We start from the raw sequence: 21743 nt of genomic DNA, 5'->3' as shown, positions 1-21743 counted from the left end.
CTGCATACAACAGGTAAGATATTTTATTTATTTGGATCGAAACCCTCCACCCCAAAGAAGGCCCTTCCAGGCAGTACTTGTGCCATAGATTTATAAGAGGTGTTACAAACCACAGCCCCTGAAATCAGCAGCATTTTCCCTTTCCCACCCCAGCTACACTTTGTTCTAATCAGCAGCGTAGATCAGAACTCCCCTCTCACCTGGGCAGACTCAGGTCCCCTACACTGCCCCCTCAACAGGTCTGGAGGGTCACCGGGTTTAGGCTGTTCTGGATATTGATTGGGGGATGACTCCTTTCTTTCCGAAGGAAAAGGGAACGATACAGAGAGCGCTTTGCTAGCTGCTGCCTCTGTGTTGTAAACTTTAGATTGTGAGCACTCAGTGACAGGAACTGTCCCACGCTATGGGTCTGGACAGTGCCCAGCATAAAGGGGCTTTGATTTCAGCTGGAGCCTCTGGGCACTATCATCAATTTAAACAATATCAGCAAGTAGGTTACATCAAGAGCTCCCCTGATCATCTCAGTCATGGCAGCATGATTCAGGGGGAAAGGGAGCTTCTCCAGCAGGAAGGTCCCAGGCTGCTGGCAGCTTTCGAGCTCCTGCAATATGAGATATACTATAGTCTTTGTAGACATAGTGGGATGGTGGGACAAGTGAATGATCAAATCTTTGCTTACTGTGGAGTGGGCGGCTGCTACACTCTTCAAAATGTGGGCCTGTGGCCCATAGTAAATGTGAACATAGGGTACTGTGGGCAAGACAAAGGGGTGTCCAGCTTATATGTGGATGGCAGAAATCTCCATCAGCATCAGATCCCCTATGACACAAGGAGTTCATAAAAGCCTACCAACAGTTCATGAGAAGACAAGACAGCTTATTATCACTCGACCACAGCCACGGCAAAATCCTGAGCAGCCGAACTGTACCAACAGTAAAACACCAGGCCACACTGCTACACCTCTGAGCTCAGCATCACCCAATGCAAAGATTTGCTATCATACTGAACTGGGGGGGTGGGGGATTAGCAAAGGTCTTTGAGCCCCCAAGCAGCAGAAACCACAACAGGACAGACAAGCACCCCTATGCCACCCTCGTTAGCATTTCCTGAGTCAGAGTGGTAGAGGCCCTGGAAGTACTATGGGATGTCTGTGCTCCTTCTGGATTGTGAAGTCAAGTGAAAAACACGTGGGCCCATTCTGCACTGGTGTGGTCAATGTATCGCTCAAGGAAAGCAACTGCTCAGGGGGTCTAGAGCATGTGTCAGTCCAGCCAACACTCGGAATGAGAAGATCCACAGACGCCAAACCATCTCTTTAGCTACTGCCAGATTGTAAAACTTTCCTTGCTGGACTAGGTTACTGAGAAGTTCATGGCAAACTACCACCAGCAGCATCTAACTTTGGCCAGTATCCACTTGGCTGTGGCACAGATGCACACACGGGTGGTCTCATAGCTCTGGAGGAAGACACGTTACCCAGGTGGACTCTATTGGATCCAGTCGATGGAGCTGTCCCTCAAAGGTTCTGCTCGCTGCCAGACAGATTCCCAGAGTGTCAGGACAGGCAGCTGCTCCTCCTCATCCACAGCCCACCTGCAGAATCCCAGCAGGCTCAGCCCTATCCACTCTCCTGCTCTGCCTCTCTGTCCAACCACTAGGGCGCGTTGCCAACCTCAAATCAGCTGCCGATATGCTGATAGATATTGGGGACGTTGCCATCCACCCAGCTACCTCAGATTGTTCCACAATAATGGATCTGGGAAAAATCAGGGGTTTTGGACTGGGTTGCCCCATGACTACTCCATTTATGTGGCATGTTACAACAGAGGTGGTTGCTGGCCCCACAAGACGCTCCCATCCTCACCCCACAAGAAGGGCAAGAAAACAAAAGAGGAAGGGAAACCAAAGTCACATTTGTAACAAATTAGGTTTTAATGTGAATCCTTCAAGGACTTAACCCCATCGTTCTTCCTTCATGCACATCAGATCTCCAAGGGCTTATTGGCACTAGGGTGACAAGAGGAGCAAGTCTGCCACATCTGGTAGTCAGCAGGGTGAAGGGAGGTGCAGCTTCTAGTACAGTCAACGCGAAGGAAGTGTGGCCTCCACCCTGCAGCATCAGGACCTGCGGCATGCTTGCTGGGCCCCAAGGAGCTACAGAAAGGCAACGCTGTCAGAGGTAGTAGATTCTGGGCCAGGCAACGTGGACAGGAGAGGCCTTCAGAGCTGGTAAGTGTTACTGTAGTCACAGCAGTCCCAGTCCACCAACTCGCTGCTGTGAAACCACAAACTGATCTCCCTCTGGGCCGTCTCCACTGAGTCACTGGCGTGAACGATGTTCCTGCAGCCAAGAGAAACCTGCGATAAGGATGGCAGACACGCAGCCTCAAGGGCAGAACCTGGGTGCCCTTGGGGACATGGTCCTGCAGCCGAGACCCTTCCCCTTGCCTCTGGCCACCACAGATAGGCGATATGCCCATGTCATAGCCTTGGTCACTTAAGTGTTACTTCATTCCCCCCCAGCATCTTCAGTCCCCCCAGCATCTCCCCACAGTTTCATTTGCTACCCCCCTGTCAGGGCCGGCTTTAGGAAGTGCGGGGCCCGATTCGAACAGTTTTGACGGGGCCCCGGCAGGGATGACTAAAAAAAAAAACCACGTAAAAAAACACGTGGGGCTTGTACGCACCAGGCGGCGCTCCTAGTCTTCGGGTCTTTCACTCGCTCCAGGTCTTCGGTGGCACTGAAGGATCTGCTGCCGAAGTGCTGCCGAAGACCCGGAGCGAGTGAAGGACTCGCTGCCGAAGTGCCACCGAAGACCCGGAGCGCCACCGGGTGAGTAAAAATTAAAAAGGAGCCTCTAGCCAGGAAAGGGATTCTCGGCCACTTCTTTCTCCCCTCCCCTCCAGCAGCCCTGCCACTGGGCGCAGGGCCCTCTTAGGCGCGGGGCCTGATTCGGGGGAATTGGTGGAATTGGCCTAAAGCTGGCCCTGCCCCCTGTGAGTACTCTCCCCTCACCCCATGCCCTCTACAGTAATGCTGTCAGCAGATGGGTCTACAGGAACTCAAGGCACAGACTGTCTCAGATGCCAGGGCACTGCCAAGGAGGTTCAGGTCTGTGAGACTGCCCAGCATGGCACATGGCACTGCCCAGCATGCCAGAGTTAGTTGGCTGGCTGGCTCGGTGCGGTTTGTACCTGCTGACATGGATGCTGAAATCTCCCCGGATCGTCCCAGGCTTGGCTTCAGCGGAGTCGGTATCTCCTACCATGGCCCTGGAAGTCCTGACCACATTGTAACCTTCCCACACCTGCAATAGACACAGGCTGTGTGAGCTGAGACAGTGCAAGCTGCACAGAAACTCCCATTGCACAACCATCCTGGGCAGACAGAACTCTGCTCCAGCAGCCAAACTGGGTGCCCCCTTCAGGGCTGATCTCAGGGCCATTAACCGGTGTATGCAGGCTGTCTGGGCCCTCCAGAAGGGGGGTGAGTACTGGGGAAGGCCAGGGGTGCCTGGGATCATGTTGAGCTCCTCAGTCCCAACAGACTCCTCCTACCCGGTGTGAAAGAATCATAGAATCATAGAATCATAGAATCATAGAATATCAGAGTTGGAAGGGACCTCAAGAGGTCATCTAGTCCAACCCCCTGCTCAAAGCAGGACCAATTCCCAGCTAAATCATCCCAGCCAGGGCTTTGTCAAGCCGGGCCTTAAAAACCTCCAAGGAAGGAGACTCCACCACCTCCCTAGGTAACGCATTCCAGTGTTTCACCACCCTCCTAGTGAAATAGTTTTTCCTGATATCCAACCTGGACCTCCCCCACTGCAACTTGAGACCATTGCTCCTTGTTCTGTCAAGAAGCAGAGTGGGGCAGCCAGTCAGGCACAAGGCAGGGGAGGGCCACGCCAAGCTGAGCCACAACGCAAAGTCCTGGGCCTACACTGGCAGCATTTGCACTGTGAGCACTGATTCTGTGCGGGAGGGGAGTGGAGCAGAGGACAGACACAGTGTGATGTGCGGGGAGGAAAAACTAACGGAAACCAAGGCCAAAGCCAAAAGGGCTGAGCGAGCATCAAAGCAGCAAGGCCTGAGCCTGGGGGAGGGGCTGCACCTGGGACTGATGTCACCACAGGCTCATCATCTTCCCCACCCGTCATGATCCTAAGCCCCTCCGCAGGTCACTGGAGCAAGGGGCTTTCATGGTGTTTGCACTGAAGCTTCACCTGGCTGGGGCGGGCACACGAGGCTGGTCACCCTCACTTTCCGATTCCCGCGCTCACGCGGGGCAGGTGCTGGTTCCCAGCACAGCAAGGGAAGGTCCCAGTTCCACCCAATATACGGTCCCCTGTATTGCACTGGGCAGGGAACATTCTCCACTTGGACCTGGGCAGTGCTTAATTTATAATGAAGGAGGTGCTGGGGCTCAAGCAATTGTTTTATATCCATAACTGACACAGCAGGCCCAGAGGTGCCGGGGCTCTGAACTGCCAGGCCCAGAGGTGCTGGGGGTCAGCCCTGGCACAAATTAAGCACTGGATCTGGGGCTGAACAAACCAACTTTAGAAACCAAAGCCCCAGAGAATGTGGATTCCAGGACAGAACGTGTTGGAAGATCCCCTTTCATTGAGAGAAATCAACAATGAAACTAAAGTAATGTCCTACATCTAATTCCCCATCCCCACCCATCACCTTTAACCCACCCCACCCTTCCCCTGTGCCCTTCCCCCACACCCTTTGCCCCTAAACACACGCACACATGTCAACTGGGCTCGCAGCCTTACCATGGCAACCACTGGGCCTGAGGTCATGTAATGGATCAGTGCTGGGTAGAAGGGCTTCCTCCGCAGCTCATGGTAATGTTCTGCCAAGATCCCCTCATTGGCCTGGAAGAAGGGGGGACCCCAAAGTGAGAAGCAAGCCCTGAGCCCAGGACGGGACCCAATGGGAAATCAATACCCCCTCCCTATGGCCAGAAGAGAGAGTTCATCCAGCAACTCCCAGCACTCAGCCTCTCCTCTGCACCTTCCCTGAGCAGAGAGTGGCTCTACCCAGATTTCTGGGGGAGCTGCAGAGGCAGGAGCCAGAGATCAAACAAACTCAGTTCTTGCTTGTCCCATGACACCAACCAAGGGGGTGTCTCCCCATTTACATTGCCCCTGGCCCCCATTTGTGGATCCCAGGGGGTGGAGTGGGGACCAGTGGTCAAAGGGTTAATGGACTGGACTCACACCCCAGCAGATTCTGGTTTAAATCACCAAGGAGATGAGCCTGGAGAACTCCATCTAAGCCCTAGCAGGCCTGTATTCATACCACGAAACAGCACACTAGTGGCAATTGCCTCTGACTCAAAAAGCCTGGATGAAACTGGAATAGCAGGGGGCAGCTGGCCAGGATTTAGGGGCAAGTTGGGGCTTGCAGGATTGCAATAATGGAGGCCAGGTGATGCAGTGGGAGAGGTTGCGGGAGATGTGGGGGTGAGGCTCAAGCCTGCAATAGTGGAGTGTAGAGGGCCAGATCCAGCAGGGAAGGGTGGGCTAGAGCTGCAGGATGAATTGGGAGACACACTTATGCTCCGGACTGGAGCAGCAGGGGGTGCTGAGGGCCATGTTTGAGCTGTGACTCGGGGAAGGTTAGACAGCTCCTGGCTCAGGCCAGCATTGATAGTGCCTCACTTCCATCAGCACAGAAATCCGGGCCATGTTTTAACATCCCCCCGCCATCTAGCTGGTCTGTCCAGGTCTCTAGTCACCTGGCCCCAGATCAGAAAACCAGGCTGTCCTCTGGGATGTGGCAGGCAGGTACCTGGAGCAGCTTCATGCCAACTAGCTTGAATCCGCGCCTCTCAAAGCGCTTGATCACGTCACCGACCAGCCTCCTCTGCACTCCGTCCGGCTTCACCGCCACCAGTGTCCGCTCCTGGATCCCAGGGATCCCTAATGGGCAGCGAGAAAGGGAGAAGGCCAGGTTACAGCCCAGGTCACCCATCCACAAACACAGCGAGACTGGGCACCATCCTTCTCCCAGCAGCTGCACAGGGAGCCCTGCAAGGACCCGACCTGAGCAGGGAACAGGAGTTACTGGTTTCACGCTGCAGCTGGTTTTGCTGCTCAGACCCGTGGTGTCGGCAGGAGGAGCCAGAAGTTGGGGGAGGATTCCCAGCACTGCCTGGGTTTTGCTGCCTGGCCCCAGCTGGGCACTGCAGGGTGGGTCGGTTTCTCTCACAGGGTTAGCAACAGAGAGTCCAGATCCAGACTAACACGGCTACTCCTCTGATACTCTCACAGGGTTGGCTCCAACAAGGTGCTGAGCACCCACTGGTCCTGCAATGGGAGCTGTGGGTGTTTGGCATCTCTTACAACTGAGGATTGGGAACAATTGAAGGAATCTGAGCCCTTCAAAAATCCCCCTGGGGCAGCAGCAGATGGACAAGCCCAGGCGCTCAGATACCATGGTGATGGGCACAGCATCATCAGTACCCCACTGGCGCATGAAGAGAGTGGATGTGCGGGGCCAAAGATCAGAAACTCCTGGAGCAGGGGCTCAGAATACAGGATCTGGAAGATCAACATCTGTTCTTAGAGCCTCCCAGCAAACCTTCTCTCAAGGCAGACACGGCGTTGGGGACAGTGCACTCAGTAATCACCAGCATAGATCTCGTGGGTGTTAATGAAAGGACTGGCCAAGCCAAGCAGCGGGCTCAAGGGAATTAACCCCACTTCCTACCTGTCTGTCACTGTCCAATTGTTTAAGTGCACTGCAAGGTTCCCACCTCCTTCTGAAGGAAGTGGGCACTAACTGCAGCTACTGGCAGGATGCCGGACCAGCGGGACCAATGGGTCCCAATGCAGGATGGAAAATCCTCTGGGATACTGGGCAGCACGGTGCACATTGCCAATGGGCATCAACAGATCAGGAATGCCCTCTCCCTGGGGGCCCTGCCAGCCTGGAGACTTGCCGGCATTGCTCTGCACTCAATACCCTGCCAGGACAAGCCAATTGCAGCAGCCCAACCAGAGCACAGGATGCAAACATCGTTCCTGCTCAGTGAGGAGTCACAGCCCTGGAAGCTGGGCTCAGTCCCCCAAGAGCCAGAGAGCAGGCCTCTCCCACAGTCAGTGCAAAGGCATATGGGTCAGAGCTTTGGGGGCTGGTTGTTAGAAAAGGCAGGCAGTGCCTTGGGGCTGACCTGCAGAAGTGATGTACAGCAGATAGAGCACAGACCTGGGAGTCAGGATCCCTGGGCCCTATGCCCAACTCTGTCACTGACCTGCAGGTCATATCACCGCTCTGAGTCTCAATTTCCTCATCGGCACAATAAGGAGAATGACACTGACCCACCAGGCTGAGAGACTGACTTCATTAGCGTCTGCAAAGGGCTTTTAGCTCCTCGGATGGTAGGTACCAGGGAAAGGCACTGCCTGGCCAAGAGATACCCCCCCTGCCTTGTGCCCTTTGCTGGCCTGCCCGAGGGTATGCCTGTCCAGAAAGCAGGGAGGCTTATGGTGGTTGAGCGTGGGTGGAGATAGTTACTGTGGTCTCAGGAGCCTCAGCTCTCAAAGCAGGGCAGTATCCTCACCTCCATCTTAGAGAGGGGGAAAGACACAGGGAGGGGAAGTAACTTGCCCAAGATCATCCAACCGCACAGTCAAGAATAGAACCAAGTCTCCTGAGTCCCTGTTCAGTGCTTCACCCACTAGGCAACACTGCCTCAAATGCAACATTCCCCTCCCAGAGTAGCCACAAGCCTGTGACTACACAAGGTGCAACTGGGGCTGGACTGCTCAGGCTGGAGCCTGCAGCCAGAGGCACAAGCAGCAGCAGCGCTAGCAGCCCCCTTCCCTGAGCCCCCACTTCTGCTCAGTGCCAGCCCCAGGCTCCTGCAGAGCAAGCCTTAGGGCCATGGGACGTGCAGAGAAGAGTGTCCCTCTTGCTTTCTGCTAGCGGCGAGGGACACCACCCCAGCTGGATCATCTTCACCTACTCACACACCTCACCTTTTGGAACTACAACATATCCCTAAGCCAAATCTCTAGTCACCAGCTGGAACTATTGAAGGCTGTGGTGCCTTGTATCCTGCAGCCACTGGACCAGCTGGAAGTGCCTGGCTTAGCCAGGGGACATGGGGGGGGGCGGAAGGGGGAGGCAGCTGGCGCTCAGTTCCCCTTTGCTGGTGACTCTCTGCAGCGAGGTGGGCAGGGAGCACAGACCAGGCAGGAGGGAAGATTTCTGGATCCAATAGGAGCTTACAATTGGAGCTCCCCATGCAAGAGACAAGTGGGGAGAGGAGACGTGCAGGAAGCCCCTGGGCCTACCAGGAGTTTGCAGGGTCTTCAGCTTGAGGGATGGTTTCTGTGCTCCCCCACTCCTGGCTCAGCTCAGCCCCTACCCCACTAGGCTGCTGCTGCAGAGGATGGCAGCTCTTAGCTGCTTTGGCTGAACTAGCAGCGGGCTGGGCTTGGGCCTGGAGCTGTGTCAAGGCCACAGGGAGCCGGGAGAAACAAGCCACTGTGCTAAGTGCTCCCAAGCCAGGGGAGAAGCACGAAGCATCTCAGCCTGCAGCATCTCTATGGGAAGAGCTACTAAGCAGGAGCCACAGTGCCAGCCTCCAACACACAGCTGCAGACACCACTCCAGTCTCCTTCCCACCCAGATCGCCACCCCCCACCCCCCAGTCTGAATTCTTCACTTTCAGCTCTGCCATCCTGGCCCATTGCCTTGCCCCTATTCTGCCAGTCTGGGCAGCCCAATTATTTCCTTCTCCCATTCCTGTCTCATAGGGGGCACCTTTCACTCCCTGCTGCCACTGCTGCATGGGGTGACCCAGCCACTCCAGCTCACCAAGCCAGCACCCTCCCTCTCTTCCCTGAGTCCTACCATGGTCAGGGGGAGAGGAGCGTATGAGTGATTTCCACCCCAGCTGCCAGAGACATCCTAGCCCAGGGGTCTGAGTGTTGGGACAGGGCCTGGCTGGATTTGTGTGTATTGTACTGCAGGGAGCACATGGGCCGCACTAGCCATTCCCCAGGATATGAGAAGACACCTTTCTGCAGGATTCCCCCCAATTACCAGGCAAAGGGGATCCCACCTCTCCCCTTTCAGACAGCTGAGGCTCAGCTATCTGCTAATTGGAAAGAACCAAGCTGGAGGCCTCATGGGACTCATCTGTTTCCAATCTCAGCCCCTTGGTATTAACCAGAGACTCCCAAAGACCAGGCTTGGGCTCAGCCAGCTCCATGGGGAAGGGACACAGCTCTTTAGATCTCGCTCCAGCCTTCAGTCTCTTCCCAGATGCTGAAGGATGAGCAGCCCCTGGCCTTAGCAGGGGGAGACAGGACTCAGGAGTCTTTTGGGTGGGCTTGGACTCGGCAGGGTGTTCTCTCCAGCCATCTGCGAGGGGCTACACAAAATGTACGTGATTTGCATTAAGTTGTGGGGATCCCAACACACTTCACATGCCAACAAAGGATCAGGTCAGCCACCCTGGGGCAGGCTGCCGCAGCTCCTCTGAACCGGCAACTCTAAACAATGGTCCAGGACAGGACAGGAAGACCCTACGTGGACATAGCCGCATAGCTCTGCCAGCACAGCCTGCACCCCCGGAAGGGGTTTTTCCATGGGTGTAGGAACACCGCCTCCCCAGAGGAAGTTAGCTGTGGCAATGGACACTCTGCCCTCGACACAGCTGCATCTACACTGGGGGTAGGTCAGCATAGCTACATGGTTTATTCACATCTCTGACCGTTCTAGCTATGTCAATATCACTTTTAAAGGCAGACCAAGCCAAAGGCTCATCCCGTCTCCACTGGAAAGTAGAGGGAGAACTGATGGAGGCAGCAGCATGGTTCTGTGGTTTGATCATGGAACGGGGACCCAGGAGACTTGGACATATCTCCCCCTCAGTCCCTTTTGTTTGCACCACACGTGGCTATAACCTACACAGGCAGAGCTAAACTTGAGTGCAGGCTTAAACCCCATCAGATTCATGGTGTGGACGGTCCTCAGGGACTCCAGTGCCACAGGGCTGGGTCAGACTACATGGTCCCTTCTGGCCTTAGTCTCTGAGTCTCAGCTGGATCCCATCCACGCACCAGGACAAATGAGTCCCAGTAATCAGGGCTAACAGACGGTCAGTTCTACAGTGCAGCAAGGCCCACATCAGAGCTGCACCTTGACTTGGGGCCTCGCACTTGTGCATTATTTGATGCCCAATTGTTTGCTGAGCTGCAGCCATCGCTGGGTGTTGGACTGAAACTGCTTGGAGCCAGGCTAGCAGCCAACTGGTGACTGTAAGCAGAGGTTCCAGCCTAGTGCAGCATGCTTTCAGAAACCCAGGCCTGACCTTAGTGGCCTATGCTCAGCCCCAGGGCAGTGATCTTTACTTAGACCAGACAGACGGACTGGAGAGGAGAACGCGCTTGCCAAATGAAATACCTGGCCAGCTTGAATCTATCCCTCTTTTGCTAAATTACAGGAGATTTCTGAAAGATCCAAAAGCTTTAAATCCCAGTTTAACTGGAAGGAACTAAAGTTCTCACTTCTCTCAAGCAGGGGCCTTTGCAGCAGGAGGAGAGAATACAGGGAAAAGAGGAGTAGGAAGAGAGTGGGATGTAGGACCCACAGAACCTGTCACCCACGGCTGCTTCTCAGCCATGGAAAAGGCTCCAGTGTCAAGATGCATCCCTAGCCATGGTGCAGGCACCAGCGCAGGTGGCGCTTAGGGGGCTGTGACACCGTTGAAGATGCTGGATCCAGTCTATCCTAGCACTTGTGCTGTTGCTAGCACTAGAGCAGCTGAAAGAAAAAGGATGTGAATTTTCTAGAGCAGGCACTGCCGGACATGTGCCAAATGCAGAGGGGAGTCCAAGAATGAGGGTAGCTTTTGCCTTTTGGCCAGCACCGCCCCACTCAAGACAATTTGGGAAGGGCTTATTGTATTTGAGTTCCACTGTCTTAAATACTTCCTCTTTCCTCCCAGAAACTTGGAAAACATTCTGGTCCCCTGCCCAGAACACAGCAAAGGCAGGACGGGAGGCATCTGAGTGTTTTTGGCCCAGACAACAGAGGGAGACCCCTAAGCTTTTTCTGCAGTGACAAAGGGACCAGTGCTCAGCATCGACCCCACCCCCACTGCCATTCTGAGCAACAAAATAGAAGTAAACAAGCCTGCCTTCTTTGTTCCAGGTTTCAGTTTCAACCCCCCAATAAAGCAGCACGGGAGAAGAATTTCACCAGGCTGGAGTGTGCATTTTTCATTCTAGAGGATTTCATACCCTATTTATAAGCAAGGAGGCCCGGCCCAGAGAACTGGTGGTGGAAGAGGGTCCCGGTGCAAAGCAGCAGCACGATCTGGCAGTGTCATAACTATAAAGGGAAGGGTAATAGCTGTCCTGTGTACAGTACTATAAAATCCCTCCTGGCCAGAGACTCCAAAATCCTTTTCCCTGTAAAGGGTTAAGAAGCTCAGGTAACCTGGCTGGCATCTGACCTAAAGGACCAATAAGGGGACAAGATACTTTCAAATCTTGGGGGGGGAAGGCTTTTGTTTGTGTTCTTTGTTTTGGGACGGTGTTCGTTCTCAGGGAATGAGAGGGACCAGACATCAATCCAGGTTCTCCACATCTTTCTAAACAAGCCTCTCCTATTTCAAACTTGTAAGTAAATAGCCAGGCAAGGCGTGTTAGTTTTCCTTTGTTTTCTCAACTTGTAAATGTACCTTTTACTAGAGTGTTTATCTTTGTTTGCTGTACTTTGAACCTGAGACTAGAGGGGAGTCCTCTGAGCTCTTTAAGTTTGATTACCCTGTAAGGTTAATTTCCATACTGATTTTACAGAGATGATTTTTACCTTTTTCTTTAATTAAAAGCCTTCTTTTTAAGAACCTGATTGATTTTTCCTTGTTCAAGATCCAAGGGGTGGATCCTGACTCACCAGGAGTTGGTGGGAGGAAGGAGGGGGAATGGTTAATTTCTCCCTGTTGTAGATCCCAAGGGGGGTTGGAACTGATTCACCAGGAGTTGGTGGGAGGAAGGAGGGGAATGGTTAATTTCCCCTTGTTTTAAATCCAAGGGGTTGGATTTGTTTTCACCAGGGATTTGGTGAAGGTTTTTCAAGGTTTCCCAGGGAGGGAATCCATTGAAAATGGTGGCAGCCGAACCAGAGCTAAGCTGGTAATTAAGCTTAGAAGTTTTTCACGCAGGCCCCTACATTTGTACCCTAAAGTTCAAAGTGGGGATCTCAGTCCTGACAGGCAGCCTCAGTCCCTGGAGCTTTAGCCAGCCCCTCCCCCTGAAAGGGCTCTTGGCCAGCAGATGCCTGGAGGCTTGCAGCTCTGGGTAACGGGCTAGCGGGGAGGGAGCACTTGCAGGCAGTGAGATCACAGACTCAGCCAGCTGATGACCCAGCTGGGAAGCAGCAGAGGAAGCACATCCACGGAGGGACTGGAAACCAAAACAAACAAACTGGAAAGGGGGGAGGGGTGTTCCCCATGCACGTGTAGATATTGTGCTCACGAGACAAAGGCTATGAGGGGGCTCCCCCCCCCCACCGGCCGGCAGCGATCAGAGCAGCGGGCGGCTTTGTTGTTAGTTTACAGACATCCCCGCACATTCCTCAGAGCCCGCCGGGTGCAGAGGGCAAGTCCCGCCGGACTGCCGGGCTCGGAGCAGCTGGTCCCATTCAGACACCCGGTCTCCGGCGGGCTTTGATACTGCTCGACGCTGGGATGAGGAGCTGGGCGGGGGGTGCGATTTGTGCATTGCTGGGTAACCCCGAGCGGAGAAACACCCAACGGGAGGGGGGGAGATGGGAGCCGGTGGGACGGGGATGGGGGACTAGGGGAGCCCCGGGCGCTGCAGCCGGGGAAGTCCCTGGCGGGAATGGGGGGCGGGGGTGTCAAGGGAGCCCCGGGCGCTGCAGCGGGGGGGAGGGGGCGGGGCTGGGGAGGGCTGGGGGAGTCCCCGGCGCTGCGGGGAGGAAGGCGGGGGGGTGTCAAGGGAGCCCCGGGCGCTGCAGCCGGGGGTGTCGGGGATGGGAGGCCGGGAAGTCCCCAGTGCTGCAATGGGTTCGGCCCCCAGCTCCGCACAGCTCGGACTCACCGGCGCTGTAGGGGCGCCTGGAGCCAGGCCCCAGGGAGCGGGCTGCTGGCGCCGCAGCCTCCGGCTTAAGGCGCTCCGAGCCCGGCGTAGAGCCGCACAGACTCCGCTGGCCCTGCAGGAGGCTCCTGGCCACGCAGCGCTGGAAGAAGCCCATGATGCGCGGACCCGGGCTGCCCGCTCCCCCCGCCCCCCAGCGGACCGGGACAGCAGGGCACAGACCCACCGCTGGACTCTGCTTTCTCAAGCTGGATTTTATAGCCCGCCCCAGGCTTGTTCGGGGCCGGGGAAGGCTCCCCCCGCCCCGGTCCCAGCGAGGAACAAGGGAAGTGTCAGGTTTCCATCCCACCCCTTAAAACGGACGCCAGCCTCACAGGCCGCTGCGCTGGCTGCTCCCTTCCCCCGTTCCCCCTGCACCGGCTTCAGGGGGCCCCAAGCCGCTCCCCCACCCCCGGCCCATTGCATAGAGGGTACCAGCCACCCCAGGGCGCACAGCTCCTGCCCTTGGAGTGCAGCCAGTCCAGAGCAGACCCTGCCCCTCTCCAGGCATTCACCCCCGGGGGCTCCCTAGTCCCTCCCCTGGAATCCTGCTCAGCCTGGTTAGCCCCCTCTTCCCCACAGCTGCCAGGGGCCTGTCCTCCCGCTGACCCACACACCCAGAGGCCAAGGTGATAGGCACAGCACACAGGAATCTCCATGAAGGGGTTAGGCTCCCACTGAACCACACTTCCCCTTAGCAAACGCAGGGGGAGGCCTAGCACAGCAAATCCAGTCTGGGTGCAGGTTACCCTAAGGTTGGAGAACCCTAAAATCCTCAGCCCTTGCACATCCCCTTGGGAAGGGAGGGCAACTGTCATTCAACCAACCCCCTGAGAGACCCTGTGTAGTTTATAGCTCATCCACCCAGCCCAACGTCTCTCCTAGGCTCTCCCCTGGGTGGAAGCTATGACCTCCCCCCACTTTACAAGCCAAAGTGGGGCTGGGGCAGTAGCTGGCTCAGGGCTGCCTGTGCATGTAGCTCCAGCGGCAGAGAGCAGCAAGGTGTGAGCTGTGCTTCCGGGGGGAAGTTGATGCAGCACAGCACCTAGGAAACACACTGCTGGCAGGAACGGCTGGTAAGTTATTTGGTTTCATGGGCCGGGCCAGAGGAGTGGTAGGAACTATCTACTATGATACGTGTAAAGGCTGGGGCCTTGACTAAAATTCTTTGCCTGCACACGTGCCCACACCCGCATGTCACCTCTGACTTTCCCAGTCACAGCTGTGGGAATGCAGCCTCTCCCTCTGCAGAGCCCACCTACAATGGCAGCTGTGCATCTGACAGAACAAGGAGTAATAGTCTCAAGTTGCAGTGGGGGAGGTTTAGGAGGGTGGTGAAGCTAGTGGAATGGGTTACCTAGGGAGGTGGTGGAATCTCCTTCCTTGGAGGTTTTTAAGGTCAGGCTTGACAAAGCCCTGGCTGGGATGATTGAGTTGGGGATTGGTCCTGCTTTGAGCAGGGGGTTGGACTAGATAACCTCCTGAGGTCCCTTCTAACCCTGATATTCTATGATTTGCTCCTGTGGAGAAGGAAGTGCAGCCACACCCCCACTCCCTCAAAGCAGAAGTGCCTCTGCTGGTTTTAAAACCCTCCCTGAATTGTTCCACGTGACTCCTGGTGTCCTTGCTTACTCACTGCTTCAGGCATGTCTGTCCTTCCGTAGGGTCCTGCCCCTAACCCCAGTGATGGGAGAGCCTTCATCGCAGCAGCTTCTTCTGGCACCTGGAGCAGCCTTCCCACCTGACTCTGGGAAGGTATCTTCCATTATCTAACTCCCCTTTGGGTCAGGATTTGCATCGCCACACATAGGCTGGATTGGGTTACTTTGATTCTTGGTCTGGATCTAACCATTGTTGTGCAGATTTAGAAAGAGATTTTAGGCAACTGGAGTGCAAGCTCCTCGCTCCTGGCAGTACCCATGCACCCCATTCACACACACGTGACCGTCGTTAGTCACATCACTGAACTCCCTCTTGGAAGGCACTCATACTCCAGTGATGAGCACAGCATATGAATAGACCAGAACACAGCGTTACTACTGCAGCTCAGGCCTGACCTGGTGTTTCTCTGCCAGCCTCCCCCTACAGAGTGCCAAAATGTGTGGGGATTCAGGGATGTGAGCAGACATCCTGTGGGAGTATTAACTTCCCATGCATGCTGCTGGAAATACAGATATCAGCATGATTCCTTCATCCCCCGGGGAACAAAAGAAAGAGACCCAAGGTAGCTAGAAGCCCCATTAGAGGCCTTTCCCAATTAATAGAAATATTTAATTGAGTCGGAATCTGGAAAATAGCTCTCAAGCTGTAACACTGTCAGGGACAGGTTCACACCTGGGAAGTCTCACTAATGAGGAGAGAGGCAGCAAAACCAAAAATTTGCATTAGAATACAAGGGGGGGGTGTGAGGGGGAAGAAGGGATATCTCAGTGGTTTGAGTATTGGCTTGCTAAACCCAGGGTTGTGAGTTCAATCCTTGAGGGGGCCACTTAGGAATCTGGGGCAAAAATCTGTCTGGGGATTGGCCCTGCTTGGAGCAGGGGGTTGGACTAGATGACCTCCTGAGGTCTCTTCCAACCTTGATATTCTATGATTCTAAGAATATGAAAAGGGGTGGTGGTGTGGGGGAAGTATTTAAAAACTGATGCTCCAAAGAATGTTTCAAATAACATTCAGAGTTTAGTCCAAGTAGGCGAATCTGAAGGAGAAGAGGGAAGGGAGGTCACTTAGCACTTTGCATCATCTCCCTGTTACAAACAGGGAAACAGAGGCATAGAAACTAAAGCCACTTGCCTAGAGTTACACAAAGTCAGGGCACAGGTGAGAACAGAAGTTGGGTCCTCCTGCCACCCAACCCATTTCCCCATCCACCAACAGGCAGCGGATGGCGGCTAGTGGATGGTACCACAGCTGCAGTCACCACAAAAGCATCTTGTGGATCTTTTGTACAGAAGATGGTTTGCTTTTATTAAATCTCTGGTCACCATTAAAAGACCAGGTTTCAGAGTAGCAGCTGTGTTAGTCTGTATCCATAAAAAGAACAGGAGTACGTGTGGCACCTTAGAGACTAACAAATTTATTAGAGCATAAGCTTTCGTGGACTACAAGGGCTGTAGTCCACGAAAACTTATGCTCTAATAAATTTGTTAGTCTCTAAGGTGCCACACGTACTCCTGTTCTTTTTATTAAAAGACCAGTTGCTCCTGACAGTGGTAACCATCACAGATCTGTTACTGCTCATGGTAAAGCACAGAGGACTACTGCAGTAACTCAGCTAGGAGAGCAGAGCAACAGCTGGCAAATTTTGCTGTTTTAATGGTGACCATTGCAAGCTCAGAAAAGGGCTCTAGGGACAGCAAATTATAAGAAGAGCTAAAAATGGTCATCATTAGACCCCCCCAGCTGGGATTAATTTCCTGTAATTAATTTGATAACTGGATGAATTTTATTTCCCATACACATAAGACTCCTGAGACTCTTCTTAGGACAACTGTTTGACTCAAACATTTCTATTTAACCAGTTCCAAGTTAATGGAAAATTGTAGTCACTGTTTTATTTAAAAGGGAGGTAATTTGAACTAGTTCCCACAATGCTCCTGTCACATTTGTATGCATGTGCTAATTAATACTACTGTGCGCTCATATAGTGCTCACTGGATCTCTAAAACCCTTTACAAACAATGAATTAAGCCTTACAGTAGCCTTGCCCGGATGCGGTAATTGAGATGCAGAAGAGTTAGGTGCTTTGGCTCAAGGTCGCAAACCCAAATCACTAGGCTCACACTCCCGGGACAGATCCAAAAGACCTTTCTTCGCTGCTGCGCTGTTCATACAAGTCATACAGGATCCATCATGTATGTTATTGATGAGCAAGTGTGCACCATGTGCTCAACAGCTGTGAAGCTTGTTATTCAGAAGTTTCCTGTTACATCAGGACCCGTGACAATGTCCCCTCTTCAGGTCCCAGTGGCATGAAGAGCTGAACTGCCCCTACGAGTCAAACTGCCACAGCCTTCAAAAAATACTTCGCTCTGTCCGCTCCTAAGAAGGGAACACACAGCCTAATCTTCCTGATCACTCATTGCACACAGCAAACACTCGTGCCCTTGATTTGATTCTTCCCATGAGTCCAACTTTGTTTTCAAAATCTCCCTTTGACCTTGGCAGCTCTTTTCTGTCCAAGCTGCACAGGTTGGCCTCCAGCAGTAAGGCAGCCCTCCAGAGGGGATAGCTGGCTGATGGTTGGCCCAGCCTTGCTCAGCTGCTAGCTAACATCCTCCTCCATCCCTGTTACAGCCCCAGTGCACTCCAGTGGAAATCGAGAGAGGAGTTTGGCTACCTGCTATGGATGGTGCTGGCGAGATACCAAAGACAAGCAGGGAGTAAAGACCTCACACTTTGCTGGTGGTGGCCAACAACTGAGGCAAAATGCAACCAAAGTTCTTAGGGTCTGGAGGCAGCAGCCAAGCAGATGAAGGACAGCCACATACCCAGGAGCTGTTCTTTGGGGACAGGGAAATGCAGCTGATGCCCAATCCCTCTCCAAGTGCAACAGAGGATTAAAGGGAGTGGCTGTGTATCAATGCCCCCTCTCACTCAAGACATGCTCCTTGGGCACCTTCTGGCCACCCTCTCTCACTGTCCTGACAGCACGCTGATACAATCCCTGCAAAGCCAGCACAGCTCTGGAAGAACAGGCTCTCTCAGCTATCAGCCTAGCCATTACATTCTGATTACAGATGAGGCAAATGACCAGAGAAGGGGCAGAATCACCACCACTACTTTCCCTTTTGATCCCTGACCTGCCTTTTCCTTCTGTCTCCTTCATTGTCCCCTTCCTAGAAGGCAAGAAGAAATCAGAGGTAGTGGAGACAGGAGGACTGAGGTAACTGCAACTCTATGCTTCCAGCATGCAGGGGACAAAACTGAGAAAGGGACAGACCAAGGCTAGACTCCATCGAGATCTTGCTTCCCACTTCCTGTAAGTGGAAGCCACATGCCAATGTAGTAAAGGCTACTGCAAATGGAAAAGAAAGGGGATGCACAAACAGACTGAGCCCTGCAGATACATGATGCACAGAACCAGCAAAGGTGGTCACAAACTTCCTGACATCACATTGCTTGTGGATGCACCAGTCCCATAAACGAAATGGGAGTTCCATCTCAGGGTCCCTTCGACCCGTAACTTCTCTGCTGAGATTGCCAACAAAGGAACCCTGCTGGATGTGAATAAGCAGCCACTGCAAAATTGACCGAGACCATTGGCTTTTAAATGGGTGACAAAGATGAAGGGCTGTTCTCCATCTCCCACCACTTTCCAGATCAGGAATGGGCAAACTTTTTGGCCCGAGCGCCATATCTGGGTATGGAAATTGTATGCAGGCCATGAATGCTCACAAAATTGGGGTTGGGTGCAGGAGGGTGTGAGGGCTCTAGCTGGGGGTGCGATCTCTGGGGTGGGGCCAAAAATGAGTTCAGGGTGCAAGAGGAGACTCCGGCCGGGGGTGCAGGCTCTGGGGCACAGGAGAGGCTCAGGGGCACTCTAGGCAGTGCTTACCTCAAGCAGCTCCTGGAAGCAGCGACATGTCCCCCTTCCAGCTCCTACACAGAGGCACAGCCAGGCAGCTCTGTGTGCTGCCCGGTCCTCTCCCATTGGCTGCAGTTCCTGTCCAATGGGAGCTGCGGGGGCTGGGGCAACACACAGAGCCCCCTGGCTGCCCCTAAATGTAGGAGCTGGAGAGGGGACATGCCGCTACTTCTGGGATCCGTGCAGAACCATGGCACACGGATGTGGAGTGGCCCCTGGTTCCCAGCTGGAGTGTGGGAGCAGGGCAAGCCCCAGACCCCATTCCACAGCAGGAGCTCAAGGGCCAGATTAAATTGGCTGGCAGGCCAGATGTGGCCCACGGACCGTAGTTTGCCCACCCGTTCCAGATGATTACAATATACAATGGCAGGGCATCAGCAAATGTACAAGGGAGTTTGGTTTCATGGCTGAAGAAAGAGGCAGCTCTGTTACAAAGGAATTAATCTCATTAGGACAGACTGAAAGGCCAGATACACCAAGCCTTTTATCCACAGGATCATCCCACCCGCCTTTGTCAATGCAATCACAGACAACTGTACTGCTCATGCAAAAGGGCTGCTGGATGTGTTCTGAAGTAGCCCTGCCTTCAAGCTAGATAAGGAGAGCTTCGTCCATTTAGACTGGTCCATTTTCTCCCAAAACAACTGGAAAAGAGCTACAAAATTGTAAAGCAACAGTGTAGGAATTCTGCTCCAGAGCAGCTCTCTCATTAGTGGAGGAGAAGGTGCCTCCTTCCCTCTTCCAGTCCCACACAAGGCTTCAAAGCCAGGCCATTTGATACTCAGTCAGTAGTCATATTCCCGGCCTGTTCTCATCGGGCTCAGCTTTTCTATGCTGGTCCCCTCAAGACACAAAACCTTTTCAGCTGAATGAAGCCAGCTAAAGACACTCTCCAAAGAGGCACCTGGTCATTGATCTACAGTCCCAGTCTGGCTGCATTCCAAGGGGCAAATGGCCCAGCTTGTTGCAATGCAGCAGGTCATTGCTCCCAGAACAGTGGCACCAGGAAAGTTGTTTTCTTTTAAAGAAGCTAAGTATCAAGGACACTATCCTGGTACTGACATCACAAAGGGAACACACATGGCCATATGTTCCCAGTACCCTCTCACCCAGTCCCTGTAGCTTGTGTATCACCCCTCTCCCTGTAGTAGAGTCCATTCAGTGATCTCCAGTAGTTAGTGTAAACATCCCCCCTTCACAATAAAGCTTCATTCATTCAAAGGTGGATTGTGTCTCACCTACACATTGTAACAAGTTAATGCAGCTCTCCACCTTGCCATATGGGGAATTTGCTGACAAGCACAGAAGGAAGAGCACAGCAAGGGGGGCGGGGAAAGAGGAGGGAGACAGAATTTTACAATTTCGCAGGAATCTAAAAACTTGAATCAAAATTTCCTTGTCTTTTCCAGGTGGTGTATTAGCTCGGGCACAACCTTCCCACTGTACGCTGGCATTTCTCTGCCAGCAGGGCTGTGCCCATTCTTGCCCTGCAGGCTGCTCCCATACCCCATAGCAGTGATGGGGACCGCAGATGCACTGTCGTCTGCTTGCCAGTTGGGACGTGGAGGCATACTAGGAAACCATCTGGAAAATCTGCCGACAGTTGTAAGGAAGGGACAGCCCACAAAATAAAAGGACCAGTCTCTTCAATTACCACCAGATACCAAAGCTTTCATCATGGAAGACCAACTCTGCCTGACCTTATAGTGACCTCAGATATGCTGGCAGAGGCCTTGTGTGACAAAGATGGATGACAGACACCCAACTGCATGGTGGCAGATACTAGCGTTTAGCAATTTCAGATATCGGGATCTTATGAACCCCAGATGAACACCTTCTTTGGTTAGTGAGACTAGCCACCTTACAGGTGACCTACAAAGCGCAAACAATTGCCTTTGTGGCCTTTTTGATTCTTTTTATGGATGAATAAGACTTGGTAGTTTTAGTATGAGCTCCAGTGATGCCATTATCCAGGCCTGGATTCCTTCCAGAATCCTACCCTTGCTTAATTGTTCGGACAGGGGAAAACATGCACTTTCATCCCAGGTCAATATTTTGCTATGACTGCTAAGTATTGTGCAAACACACACAACGGGTGCCATCCTGGGAAGCAGTGCACAGAAATGGCTGTGCTGTGTCCATGGCAGAAGTCAACCCCCACTGGATGTACTTCAGGGCACACACAGGCATTGCCAAGGCCCTGAGCACCCAGCCAGCTACCTTCTTGTACAAGTGAGGGGACTGTTTTCAGAAACACGAGATTGAAGTGGAGCTCTCAGAACCAGAATAGGACTGAGCCCTCTCTCTCCTACCTGGTATTAGAATATTCCTGCTCCCACAAAATGCCTGCTTTGGAACACTGTGCACGCTGGCAATGCTACTGCAAGGCTCCTTGTTAGAGTCCCCTTTACCAACACTACAGTGGCACCATCAACCTGCACATCTTTCTAGGTGGAGGTGGAAAGTCCTTCAGGTATGCACCACCTAAAGGAAATTAGCTTGAAATTTCAGGATGCACCAAAACAACTGCTCTCTTCCAACAAGCAGCACTGCTTCCTCAGTGGTGGCATGTGAATCCACGAACATCAAGGGTATGCGAATCATTCAACCCTGGCTCTGGATGGCCTCACCACCTAGTGGGGATCAGATGGTGAAGTAACACTTCAGACAGGACTGTTACAGAAGTTAGAGACCATAAAAGCAAAGACCATGTACCAGTTGCCTAACAATGGCACAAATGTGCTACTGTGGCCATCATAAACTTTGGCCCAGGCAGAATGGAGACTGTTGGACTTTTTACCCACCACTCAATCTCCAAGGTAAAAAGCCCTTGGTCTATTCCAAGATTAACCTTGAATCCAGGTATCCCATGCTGCAGCATCACGCACCTTTGAAAGTTTCTTCCCATTTTGGGATGGGCAGAAGGGCAAGAACCCAGTGCCTCTCCCCCTCACACTTCCCATGGTAAGAAATGCTTTTCCAACTAGCAAAGCAGTTTGATGGAGCCAAGAGGTAAGAAGCTA

General features: G+C 53.3%; 1 protein-coding gene across 1 annotated transcript; it reads right to left on the bottom strand.

The window, feature by feature from the left end:
• Positions 1-1908: 1908 nt before the first annotated feature.
• Positions 1909-13339, bottom strand: NME4 (NME/NM23 nucleoside diphosphate kinase 4). The gene is made up of 5 exons (XM_034783536.1): positions 13098-13339; positions 5806-5936; positions 4785-4886; positions 3196-3308; positions 1909-2341 (listed from the first exon to the last, which is right to left on the bottom strand). Exons 1-5 carry the CDS (start codon positions 13249-13251, stop codon positions 2221-2223), a joined length of 621 nt encoding a protein of 206 aa, XP_034639427.1. The 5' UTR covers positions 13252-13339; the 3' UTR covers positions 1909-2220.
• Positions 13340-21743: the final 8404 nt, after the last annotated feature.

This window comes from Trachemys scripta, chromosome 10 (assembly GCF_013100865.1).
Source record: "Trachemys scripta elegans isolate TJP31775 chromosome 10, CAS_Tse_1.0, whole genome shotgun sequence".
In the NCBI taxonomy this organism is placed as follows: Eukaryota; Metazoa; Chordata; order Testudines; family Emydidae; genus Trachemys; species Trachemys scripta.
The sequence above is the reverse complement of the archived record's forward strand: the minus strand, read 5'-3'. Positions and strand labels throughout refer to the sequence as shown.